The sequence below is a fragment of the Gadus chalcogrammus genome, chromosome 10, assembly GCF_026213295.1.
Source record: "Gadus chalcogrammus isolate NIFS_2021 chromosome 10, NIFS_Gcha_1.0, whole genome shotgun sequence".
NCBI classification, from domain to species: Eukaryota; Metazoa; Chordata; class Actinopteri; order Gadiformes; family Gadidae; genus Gadus; species Gadus chalcogrammus.
In genome coordinates this window covers 15,522,217-15,534,516 of record NC_079421.1, presented here as the reverse complement: position 1 = coordinate 15,534,516, position 12,300 = coordinate 15,522,217, and the positions used below count along the sequence as shown (strand labels likewise).

The window sequence follows — 12,300 nt, the reverse complement described above, 5'->3', positions numbered from 1 at the left end:
TATGTGTGTCCTGTAGGTGGCAGGCGAAAGCCTATAAGTTATTGCAGTTGGATTATGAACTATACCTGTAAGCATTTCGAATGATAAATATCCCTTGATTACATTGTACAACGGTTAATTCTGATGACAGATATTTCTTTAATAGAGGCATTGCTTTTGAAATGGAATTTAAAACCTGTCCTGCCCTAAAACATGTTAAAATGTGCACCCCAGCCATTGTAATATCTTAACTTGATTTTAATTCCCCTTATTGAATTATTACAATTTTATTTTAGACGCTCATGCATTTATATTGCACGTCCTATAATATTAGATTCATTCTGGACTATAACATTTCATATTCAACCCAAATACACCTATCACAACATTCAACAGTATTATTCAAAAGTAGTATGTCTGAGATTTCACTTAATAATTTATTCAAATCTTAAAATCGGTTTCTTAATTTCTTTAAGGCAATAGACTGAAGAGCTTTGCAATTTAGGTGTTACGTAATTAAAACATGCATTATGGAAAAAAAATCATTTGAATGCAAAAAAGCACTACCTACTTTGTGTACAGTTACCATAGGCTGTTTAAACAATGTATAGATATGTCTGAACGCAAATAAGTGCCACTTCAAATTAAAAGCCTGTAGGTTTAAGAACACTTGCACTATTGTGGCAGCACGGTACTCTTAATGTGAAGCATTAGCTCGCCACTCAGTTTTAATTGTGCGTTTGGGCTCATGATTGGAACCAGAAGTCTGGTTAACTATTGCAATGTAATTGTAGGGACAGATATTTTAAAGCACTGTTTACACAGTCACTGTTTATATTGGTAAAGGCTCTTAAGATTGATATTAAATTGAACTTGACAATATCAGTAATTAAAATAATCCAACGCTGTCTAGTTTCGTACGTTGTTAACATAAGTACCTTAAGTGCAGACCATACATTGCTAAATTAATTGTTTGATAAGCCATTGGAACATTATTTAGTGTTGTAGAATTAGACTACTTAATCTCATATAATTAACGAGGCAGTAGTTAAAGGCTCCTGTTGATATTTACCACTGGATAGTGGTTGGTTCATACACTAAATAGGCTTTAGATATAATAACACCAATAAATTGACCAGCAAATAGGCCTACTGATGCCAGCAGTCCCAGACTCTAACTGGGGCTGCAATGTCACAGCTTATTTTAATACACTGGCATTACAATAAACCAGGGCATCAAGACCATTATCGCTTCTGCTGCTCCTTTATTGGATTTCCTTAATTTATGCATGTTAAATAAACCAGTTCAATGTGTCCTAGGTGTGTTTAAGCACTCCCCTTGAAAGCTGAATCTGGCTCAAAGGCCGTCCAAATTGAAAACTGCACCGTGTATGTGCTCAGCCAGACTCTGAACATTAAATACATAAACAGTTGTTCGATTAACAATGTAAACTGCTTCTTGCTCTCAGTCAAATATCAAAGCTCTCATACAATCAAATATCAAGCGTGTGCTTTTTATTAACCGTTGTTGTGAATATTCGTAATTCAACAGGGAGCGGGGAACACATTTATGATTGCATAAAGATAACCTCTGGTAGCACAATAGATAGCAGGACAATATCTCACGACAAAGCATAGCAACGGAAGCTTTGCAACGGGGGTATGAATGGAAAGATGATCCATTCTTGGAATTAATGTAACACTCCTCGATCGAAATTGCAGGTTTTGATGTAAACAGGCTGAAAGGGGACTAGAGGCCATTCTTCGGTGTACATTTATGTTCCATCGTTGTGGCGGTGTCGTTGGATCAGGGCCTTAGGGTGACACCCAGCACAATGCGGCTAAGTAGAGGCCCGATCGGATAACAGGAGAGAGGCTTGCGACTTGAGGGGTGTCTGTGTGTGTGTGTTTGTGTATGTGTGTGTGTGTGTGTGTGTGTGTGTCATCTTCTCCAGGTCCTGCCGCTCACCTGTCCAAAGCGGTCCCTGGCGGTCTCCCCCTGCCTGCAGCCCGGAGGCCTCCTCTAAGCATCTCCTTGCGGGACTTTCATCACCTCCTCCTCCGCCAAAGGAACGTTAAACCCCTTTGTGCGACTAAATACCTAATACTCTCCATCACTCAGAGAGGGAAACGGGAGAGAGAGCTAATCAACTTAGCAGGATCATTAGCTCCGTCTTTTTAGCCAGACAGAATGGTGTTCTGTTCTCTCCAGGGAGAGGAGTCCTCAGAGATGGGGAAGTTTCTGGTCTCTGGGCTATTTATTGCTCGAGGGGGAATATGTGCTCCTTGCAGTGACTAATGCTGTGTACGCCGTATGCGACAGTTACTGTTCTTCTCCTAGGTCTCTTCCCTTCACGCTGGGGGTATTTTTATATATTCAATCGCATATTTATCAAGTTAACCTTATTTCATCTGCGATGTGGCTTGCTTATCATGAATATGAATCACCTGATATTTGGGATTTAGCGCTGGCTTGTCATGCAGGAAATTAAAACCTATACACTTTATGAACAAAAACAATGGAAAAAGAACCGCCGGCATTATACACAATGAGGCAAGGGCGTTTGGAAAACCAATGGACATCAAATTTCAATACTACGAATGCATTTGTGTGCATTCAGCAGTTGCAAATTCAACATATTCATTGCATTGTTGACATAGAGCTAAAGCTAACTGTTTGCTTTAGTGTGCTACTCATCATAATGCCTCTTTGTATGGCTGAGTGGAATCGAATTCTCGTCCTCCTTTCCCCTCCCGTTTCCCCGCAGCCCTCTCTTCTGTTTCAGGTATGAAACAGCTGTCACGCAAAGCAGACAGATGGATGCGAGCATCGTACCAAGACCCGCTAACAGCATCAGATGAGCGTGCTTGGCGTCGCAGACGGATGCTTCGGAGGGTGTCTGTGCCAGCCTGTAAGGCAGAGACCTGGGCAGGCTGTCCAGGTGGCAGGGCTCCAAGGTCTCGTTGACTAGTAGATTGACCCAAACGGTGGTGTGGAGGGGGGCCGGCTTCCCACCGTCGCTCACCACGATGAACAGGTGATGCATCCCCAGGTCTGTCCCCAGCAGCCGCTGGGTCAGGGTGATGTTCCCCGACCTTGAATCCAGCCGGAAGGGGCTGCTGTGGGGGGGCGGCTCCTGGGCCGCGACAGTGTATGTGATTTCCGAGTTCAGCCCGGAGTCCTCATCCGTGGCGTAGATCTTCGTCACCATGGTTCCCGCGGCGGTGGCCGGCGACACGGTCAGGCAGGACAGGTTGCTGTCGGGGAGAATCACTCTTGGCTGGTTGTCGTTGACGTCCTCGAGGAAGATGGTGACCTTGGCGACGGAGGTCAGAGGGGAAGGGTGGCCGTGGTCCGTGGCGAGCAGGTGAAGCTCGTACCGGTCGACCGTCTCCCGGTCAACGTTGGTGGTGCACCTCAACATCCCCCGGGCGTTGTCCATGACGAAGGGGGCGGTGGTGTTCACAACACGTACCTCCACGACGCCGTTCTCCCCTTCGTCGGCGTCCGTCACTCCTATCCTGCCCACGTGGGCGAGTGGCGGCAGGTTTTCGGGGATGAAAAATATGAAGTGCGGTGTAACAAACGCTGGCGCATTGTCATTCTGGTCGTGCACACGGATGGAAACGGTTGTTAGCGATTCTAATGGAGGAGAGCCATTGTCTCGTGCCAACACGCTGATTGTGTGCACATCCTGCTGTTCCCTGTCCAACGGGACGGTCACAGACAGCTGACCGGTCTGGCTCCCCATCCTGAAGATGGCAGCTGTGTATTTGCCCAGCCTATAGGTGACCCGGCCGTTGGGGCCGCTGTCTGCATCTGTAGCCCTGACGGTCAGCAGAGATCCCGTTGGCGGCTTGTTTTCCTCAACCTCCAGATGGTAATGTGGCCGGAGAAACTGAGGAATGTTGTCATTGACGTCCAGGACAAGCACTCTGATCTCTAGCCCAGAGCCTGTGTCCACGGTGTGGCCTCCTGTCTTGGCCCCAGAAAACCCCACAGAAATAAGATACTCCCCTTTCATCTCGTGGTCTAAGGGTCTGGAGGTGGAAAGGAGATATTTGCCGTTCTGCGGGCTTAACGTGAAAGGCACCTCGCCTTTAATGATAAGACACGAGTCGCCTAAGCCACTGTTCCCTCTCACCTCCAGCAGCGCTAAGACAGTAGGGGGCAGGTTCTCCCGTAACAGGATAGTCTGGTTTTCGTGCTCCGCTATGAACCCAATCTTTATCTCCGGTGTATGCCTTGTGGAGCGGAGCACGGATACCGTTACCTGAGTGTCTGCTGGAGGGCAGTGAGGGCTGCTGGCCAACACATGCAACACCAGCTCCTCGGCGCTGTCGGCCTGGAGATTGAGAGTTAACCTGACGTGCCCTGTGAGGCCATCCAGGCTTAACAGGTTTTTGGCCCGCTCGGATACCTTGGGACTGAGGGAGTAGATGATGGCAGCGTTCGGGCCTAGATCTGGATCGGTGGCCCTGACCTGAGTCACCAGCGTTCCCCTGGCAGTGTCGCCATGCACGGTGACACTTTGGGGACTGTCGGAGACAAACCTTGGACAGTTGTCGTTGACGTCCATCACGTCAATGATCAGAGTCGCCGTAGCACTCAAAGGCTCGGATCCGCCATCGGTGGCCACAAGAGACATGCGATAGGTATCCTGGAGCTCCCTGTCCAGAGCGCTTTGCACAACCAGTGAAACAACAGCACCCTTCTCCACTGATAAACAAAAGACCCCGTCGGGGTCTTGAAGGTCATACTGCAATTCCCCATTGGCGCCGCTATCCCTGTCTGTGGCCCCGTCATCCAGAGGAACACTGCTGCCCACCTCTATATCCTCAAGCAGACTCAGGCGGATCTCAATGTTTTCAAAGCGCGGCGCGTTGTCATTGACGTCCTCTACGACTACATGGAACCGTACAAGGTCTCCCGAGGGCCCCACGATGGCATTATGTGGAATAATACATTCCCCAGCCATTGTCTCCTCGGGGCACAGCGTCTCTCGATCCATCTTGTGCTCAGCAGTGTAGAGGTCCCCTGTGCTCTTATCCACCCACAGGTAGTTAAGGTTTAGCAGTTTAAACGGAGGGGGGAAGTCTCGGCGAAGGGTCCCCACACGGACGCCAGCCTCTTGTTCTTCTGCGATGTAAAATCGGGAGGTATCGCACACCATCTGCCGAAGATGGACCATAACCAGCACATGCTGAGAGGGGGTTGGGGAGAAAAAAAGCATTCAGCTTAGGTTAGCACAGAAAACCATGTTGCTGTCAACTGAATTGTCAAAACACTGTCGGAACAATTTCACTTGCCCTAACTCAAAGTGGTATTCATTTTTACCTTCATGCATTACTAAGGACTTGTAAAAGTGATGACCGTAAAGGTCAGCAATATGAATCCACTCGCTGACATGCCAATTACTGGATTCTACAGCAATTCAGAACATTGAACAAATGACAAAAGGTCTTTGGTGTTTGACAAAGACCTATTCACCGTCATGCATTTGAAATGTAACATCTGGGTAAATACTTAATGTCGGAAACAAAGTCACATTTGACTGTCTGCTATCCTTTACAAGCCTGAACTTTAAAGAATTAATCTATTAATAATCCAATGTCATACTATATTTAATTTTTAACCCAAAATAGAATAAATAATGCTCTTAAGATCAAATCTTTTTTGGTGGTAAAGAAACAAGACGCATAGGTTTTTCCAGGATATGCATTTTTAATGTTGTATTGTACTGACCTGTAGAAGTGCAGCCCAGTTCATATTATCTAGAGTCCCATGGCCCACAGCCCTCACACATGTTACCCGAGTTACCTGCCAGAGAGTAAATGCTTGGGCCAGTTCCGGTAACTTATACCTGTACAAAGAATTCATCACAGGCCCCGCCTACAATACAACAGCAGGCTCTTTCGAAGCATTGGGCACAGTCCAAGGTCTATCAGTACAACAGGATCACCTGCTTTTCTTTGTTATGAAGCAAGTTTCCACAGTTACTTAATACTCAGCCGTGATAGGCTTAATCTTGTTTTAGTCCTTTGTGCAAGTGTGAACTTATCTATTGGGGAACTGTGTGTAATAACACTACTTCAGACATGGGTATACAACAAAGGAATTGTGTTATTTTTTTGCCGCGGACCATGGAGTTCTCTGTGGTTATTTGAATGCACAAGCCTTTCTAATCGATCTGCATGGGCAAAAACATTTTACAAAACGATCTGCAAAGACATTTAGCCATGCACAGCTCGCTAAACCAGAGTCTTAGCCCAGCCCATGTGTGGTGGCTGGCTTCACAGCTTTAAAGTTACAGTAGCCTTAGGTGAAGGATGTCTTCATGAATTATGGAAGACGCAGCCGTGCTTTATTAATCTAGTTTGTGGTGTGTGATACTGTTTTTTCCCCTCCCTCTTCTCTTAAATCTATGGGAAATAATCCATGGTCAATCATGCATACTTTCTGAATTGTTTATGTACGATAAAAGATGACGGCTCAATTCAACTGGAAGAAAATCGAGTCTTTAATGGTGATCTTGAAGTGCAGTATGTTTGCACAGGATTCAGTTTCATAAGGGCATGAAATCACATCAACGGATTCCAGACGTCTTATAACTGGTCACTTTGTGGTGTCTGGGTTTCATTTTACATGTTCCCCTGGTCACAAGGAAAGGATTATTTGGTCGGACTGCCAAAATACTTACAGCTCCTTACACCCAAGAGGAAGGCCAGCCAAGACCAAACCAAGGAATATAGCCACACTCAGCTCTGGCAGAATTAGTCAAGGGTGTAATTTTCATTTGAAAATGGCTGGGGTGGTCCTCCACATTTTAATATTAGGGGTTTTATCCTACGCTGAGGCCCCAAACCCCTCCCCGATCCATAAAATATGCCTTTGGAATCCATTTACTGTTCAATTCTAATTAACGTGTTTTTGTTATTCTAATACTGTGGAACTAAATTCGTTTGTATAGGCTGTGGAAACGTGTACAACCTTCACGGCAGACCAGATCCTGCCCTGCATGTGTGTTATTTTTTCATTTCCTGTACGTGTGTCTAAACCTAGTCGCCTATATTGCTACATTATAATGCATTGTTTTTTTCTGTTTCAGATACGTTTCATGTCATCTGATGAGTCAACTGCGAACTAATTGCGTTCTAGCGCCCTCTGTCGTCATATTGAAGGGGTTTCATGACATGACGCTTCCATCAAACTTTGCACTAAATACTTTATAGGCTACAGGAGAGCTTAGGCTATAATGAGCGGTTTTTAAGTTTTTTTTAAAAGAACATGCAAATGACGACGTAAACGTTTTCGAAAATGAAGCCAAATTCTGTTGGCGGGGAAAATGTGCGGTCACCGTCTGGTGGTGATGATTCCACTTCGTTGTGCATCAAACTCTGATTCCATTACGTTTTCACATGGGGCCTCCTACAGTAGACTACTTTCACCTCGCATACGGAATATTCCGCTGACGGCAGATAGCTCTGATGATCACTGCTTCTCCCTGCGAGCGACCCCTCACTCCAACCATCAGAGAGCAGAGGAAAGTCAGCCACCTCCACTTGAACTCTGAAGAGCCGCTGCGTTGTTATTCACTTCACATTGTGGAGCATGGCAACGACAATCACCACAGGTCAGTCCAGTCCGCCGCTATTACAATACGTCGATTTCGTCTCGCAATTTAATAAGCCAACGCAAAACCCAGAGTTGTTTCATTAAAAGCTGCACGTGTAAGGGGCCCCACGTGCAATTATTCACCTAGACCCACTACTTTTTTGAAATAACCAAACTTTGACAACAACATGTCATAATGATGACTTATTCCGAACTGACCCATGCGTTCTCTTTAGACCCGGGGACGGACCTGGAAGATGTGCTTCGTGAGTTTGACGACGTGGTGGAGGAACTCAAAGCGCCTTGCAGAAGCAGCTCTGGTGCGACCCAACATCTCCTTGAAGAGGGGATACGCGGCGCGTCGAGCGACTATTACAGCATTAGTGGCGATAGTGGCGTCGAGGACTCGGATTACTGTAAGTAGGGCTAATCATCAAACCGAAAACATGTACGCCGTTCGCCTTAATAAATGCCTAATTTGCGTGTTTGTCACATTGCAACCCAGCCTCCACGGGCTGGTTCCTGCGAGTCGCTTGAAATCAACTCCTATTCAGTGTTGCCAGATTTGGTTGAGCTAAATCCGCCCAATCACGTTCCAAAACCCGCCCACTTCAGCAAAAAACCGCCCAATGACGTTTTTTCACAGGAAAAAAATTATTTTTGAATAAACATTAAACGCATGTTGTGGTTCTAGTGTTATATGCGCCAAGAGTTACTTCTAATGGCTGCAATGTTTTATGCTCCGTCCGGTTGAGGAGTAATAATAAACATCCCTGGGGATTTTACCATATCGACTCGTCCTTCTGATTACGCGGTAACGCTACAGTATTAAACAATTAAGCCCAAATGGCAAGTTCTATTTTATTATCACAGACCGTGCATGTCACAGAAAATGTTCGGCATGATGCTTATTTCGCTAACAGAGTTGAGAGAGAGCGGGCTTTTGCCTCAGACTTCTGCGTCGGCGCACAACGGTTTGTTGATGCGAAGTATATTGAAGTATAGGCCTACTGAGTTTTGTATTTGTACCGTTTTTAAACCATAAAATAACAGTTTGGTGTGCTGTTTTCACATTATTAAAAAACCGCCAGATATTGGCAAAAGCAGTCCAAAATGTATATACCCGCCCAATGCATTTTTTCCCCGCGAGATGAAATCTAAAGTAGCCCAATTGGGCGGGAACCCGCCCAATCTGGCAACACTGCTCCTATTCATTAACACACAAACGCACACGCAAACGCGCACACGCACATGCACACGCGCGCAGACTCCCTGGGTAGATAGAGGGAGAATAGGGTTGTTTGACAGAAACTAAAGCAATTGCGCTTGAATGAATGACAATTATCTCAGGGTCTATAACCTACAATTGTTGATTGGCCTGAATTATATTGTTGCTGCTTTGTGTTTGTTCTGCATTCACGATGAGATAAAAGCAGCAATTGTGTTGTACTTTTCCCTGTGCGTAGTCATTATTAAGTACCCTGGCCAGTCTATCAACATTTCATCAGGCAAAGCCCCGCTTTTGTTAGAGCTCTCGCTTGGGATGTCAACCAGTGAGAGAAGATTTGTACCGCTCATTATTATAATGAGCAGCTGCAGGACTCTTTTCTTCATCTCCTTAGTTGTTGTTATGACTCATTCCCATGGCCTGGCCTCTGTATGCTGGTGTTGTTTTTTTAAAAATCTTCTATCTCCGCTCCCCTTTATTTTGTATCTCTGTCTGTCCTGTGACTCCACGTCCCCCTGTTTCCCCCTCCCCCCCCCCCTAAGGCAGCGAAGCTTCTCTGGGTAACAGTTTGAACACCAGCCAAGAGGAGCTCCGCCCAGCGGGCATCTCGCTGACAGCTAAAGGTACGTGAGGGACCCCTACGTCTACATGTGCGTCTTCCTATCCTCAGCCACTCACCTTGATGAGCCCTCGCCTGCACACACACTGCCTGACTACCTCCAGCACATTTACGATAAACAGCACCGAGCCAAGCGTGGCCCGCACGTACATTAACATTATTGTTTTCCCTTTTTGCATAACGATGCCCGGCTGTGGCAGTGGCCCTTGCATTTAAATAAGGAGGACGCATTTAGTTGAAGAATAGGCCCCAGGACATGCTAGCCAATGTGCTGTGCAGCTCTTGGGAAGACAAGAGATCAGCGTTCTCCTTAAAACGTGAAAGCAACGGCTTTGAATCGTCTTTTTATTGCTCTTAAAGCAAAACGAATGTAATTCCTACTTTTCCGTTTGGGTTTTACAGGAAATGCCACTGAACTGAGCTGTGCTTTTCCACCACAAAGGAATGAAAAAAAGTTCTGTCTCTGTTGTTCCAAAAATGTATGGCTTTTTTTTTTTAATTCACAATCCCTTCCGTCTGCATTCTTTGTCCTCCGCAGCGCGGCTGGGAGACACGGTGGATCTTCAGAGCTTCATCGACAGCTTGGACCGGGAGCTCTCTGGTGCGTATTTAAAAGAATTACACCCCCTATCACTCAATCTTCCCCCTATTCCTGCCGCACTTAGGCTGACAAGTGTGTCGTCCGCAGTGAGTTACGCACGACTTTGACAGAGTGTATGCTCGTTACACGCTGAGATACAGACTGCGTGGGGCCTTCCAATCGGAGCGCACGTCTTGAGTGTGTAAATGGCATGTCTGGAACTCTGGAGGTCTATCTACATGGTCTTCAGTGATTGTGGCTCGCTAGACCCGAGTAGACGAGCGCCGTGCTTGCCTGCCATCACTTTGAAACCAGCCGTGTGTTTAAGAGTGTCCATGACCCGTGTGAGTGTATGTGATTCTATCTGTGTGTGTGTGTGGGGGTGGGTGTGTGTGTGGGTGTGTGTGTGTGTGTGTGTGTGTGTGTGTGTGTGTGTGTGTGTGTGTGTGTGTGTGTGTGTCCGTCTCAATGTGTGCGTGTGTGTTTGTGTTCCAGGGCTGTACATTTATGAACCCTTGTTGGGCTTTTTATTCCATCATTTATAGCCGCACCTGTATCTTTCGTTTTTATCGCGTGTTTTCTTATTTTTATCGTTGCAATCCCCCCCTCCCCCATTTGTCTTCCAGAGATGTGAACGGAGAGGGGAACACAGCAGAGAGAGAGAGGGAGAGAGAGAGAGAGAGATGGAGAGAGAGAGAGAGAGAGGTGAGAAGAGGAGGGCATTGGGTAACACAAGCGTAGCCCCACAATATCTAAACAGATCTGCAAGGTGGGGGTGAGGGTCGGGTGAGGTTGGGCTGGAGGGGGGGAGGGGGTAAAGGTCCACATATCCCTGGTCGCCCCAGTAGGGAAAAGGTTAACGCTTAGGTATTAAAGGGCATGCTGTTCCCTTACGTACATCTGCCACCGGCGCTGAACCTCTCATCCCTCCAACGTGCTCTCGAACGCCCTCTCCCACCAGACTCCGCAGACCCCAGCAGGGTCAGATCCAGGGAAGAGGACGGGATCCAGGGGAGAGGGGGGAAGGAGTGAGGAGAGGGTCCATCTGCCACAGAGCATGAGAGGGCTGCATCTAGAGAGTTGGGGGGCCTTGTTTGTGCCACGTTTTCAAATTCCCTCGAATGCCACGCCAGTAATCCGCTTGCAATCCTTCTGGCAATTTCTCTTTTTTTTTTTATAAAATGATGAATTCCTTTCTGTCTTGATGCATTTCCACCAGCTGGGCTTTAAGACCGTCTTGCATTTTTAAGAAGGAGCCGATGTTTATGTTCAGATGGCAATGAATTTAGTCTGAATTTTTTGTTCATATTGTTTCATATTGTATAGTTTGTGCAATTGTCAAACTTTGACGCTCTCGTCACCATCATATTCGACAGAAAAGTGGACAAATTAAAACAACTTTGAATGATATTGCTATTGTATTATTTCCTCCTGTGTCATATTACATGTAGTTTTTAATACTTCTTACAGGGACAGCAGTGACAGTAATATATTAAAAGATAATCCCAAAATAATAAGCATATTTAACGTCACATCCATCTGTACACAGTGAAGAAAAAAAAAAGGTTAATACTTTAAACTTGCTTGTGCTACCTGATCACAGCTCGCATTAATTGAACCCCGGCCAAAGAATACATGAAGAATGTGTCATTAGTTCACACAGTCACACAATGGTTTACAAACTCGTTTATTTTCTTCCTTTGCATGTAATCTCTTTGCCATGAAGAACCTAGACATTTCTGTACCATTAATGCTGGTTTCAATTGAACAAAAATAAACGTCCCCGGTATTCAACCTTGTTGGAGCATTTTGCATAAATGAGGATGGAAGCGACGCCATGTCATTTGATATTCATCTGTCTTTGTATTCATTGGGTTCACCTGCTTCTTCCACAGCCACCGTCGCTGCTGCGTCTATCGCTGCTGTCATTTTATTATACGGGTGCAACAGATGCTGGCAGTTTATACCAGTCTGTATACGTCTATCTCAGCAGCAGCCAGGGTAGTCAAAGCTCAAAGCAACACGTTGTTGGGTGGAGAGATGACACAGGCAATGCTGGCTGCTCTCGTGCCACATTTGGCAGCTCTGTTTTCTCACTGAGCTTTCCATTTCTAACTGGGAGCATCCTCTGGCCACCCCCCCCCCCCCACCACCACCTCCATTCTGCTGAACAATTGAACGCGCACCCGACAAGCTGAGGTCGAGGGGAAGTTGGATGGTGGCGTTTGTCATTCTTGCCAAAACAAAAGGATTATTCAGTTTTCCCTATGACTTTCCATT

General features: G+C 46.1%; 2 protein-coding genes across 2 annotated transcripts; one reads left to right on the top strand and one right to left on the bottom strand.

Annotated features, from left to right (window-relative positions):
- Positions 1–1,417: 1,417 nt before the first annotated feature.
- pcdh20 (protocadherin 20) lies at positions 1,418–5,796 on the bottom strand. Its single transcript, XM_056600246.1, has 2 exons — positions 5,725–5,796; positions 1,418–5,182 (listed from the first exon to the last, which is right to left on the bottom strand). The coding sequence occupies exons 1-2, from the start codon at positions 5,746–5,748 to the stop codon at positions 2,669–2,671; spliced, it is 2,538 nt and encodes an 845-aa protein (XP_056456221.1). The 5' UTR covers positions 5,749–5,796; the 3' UTR covers positions 1,418–2,668.
- Positions 5,797–7,158: 1,362 nt separating this feature from the next.
- si:dkey-27i16.2 (regulator of cell cycle RGCC-like) lies at positions 7,159–10,780 on the top strand. The gene is made up of 5 exons (XM_056600703.1): positions 7,159–7,612; positions 7,830–8,009; positions 9,364–9,444; positions 9,979–10,041; positions 10,647–10,780. The coding sequence occupies exons 1-5, from the start codon at positions 7,591–7,593 to the stop codon at positions 10,652–10,654; spliced, it is 354 nt and encodes a 117-aa protein (XP_056456678.1). The 5' UTR covers positions 7,159–7,590; the 3' UTR covers positions 10,655–10,780.
- The last annotated feature ends 1,520 nt before the right edge of the window (positions 10,781–12,300 follow it).

What these genes read in the sequence shown, in the direction of transcription:
- pcdh20 (XM_056600246.1), bottom strand. Translation starts at nt 5,748, where the DNA reads ATGAACTGGGCTGCACTTCTACAG. An exon ending in ACTGGGCTGCACTTCTACAG is followed by an intron (nt 5,183 to 5,724) that starts GTCAGTACAATA and finishes ACCCCCTCTCAG; the next exon opens with CATGTGCTGGTTATGGTCCA.
- si:dkey-27i16.2 (XM_056600703.1), top strand. Translation starts at nt 7,591, where the DNA reads ATGGCAACGACAATCACCACAG. An exon ending in GGCAACGACAATCACCACAG is followed by an intron (nt 7,613 to 7,829) that starts GTCAGTCCAGTC and finishes CGTTCTCTTTAG; the next exon opens with ACCCGGGGACGGACCTGGAA. An exon ending in CATCTCGCTGACAGCTAAAG is followed by an intron (nt 9,445 to 9,978) that starts GTACGTGAGGGA and finishes TGTCCTCCGCAG; the next exon opens with CGCGGCTGGGAGACACGGTG.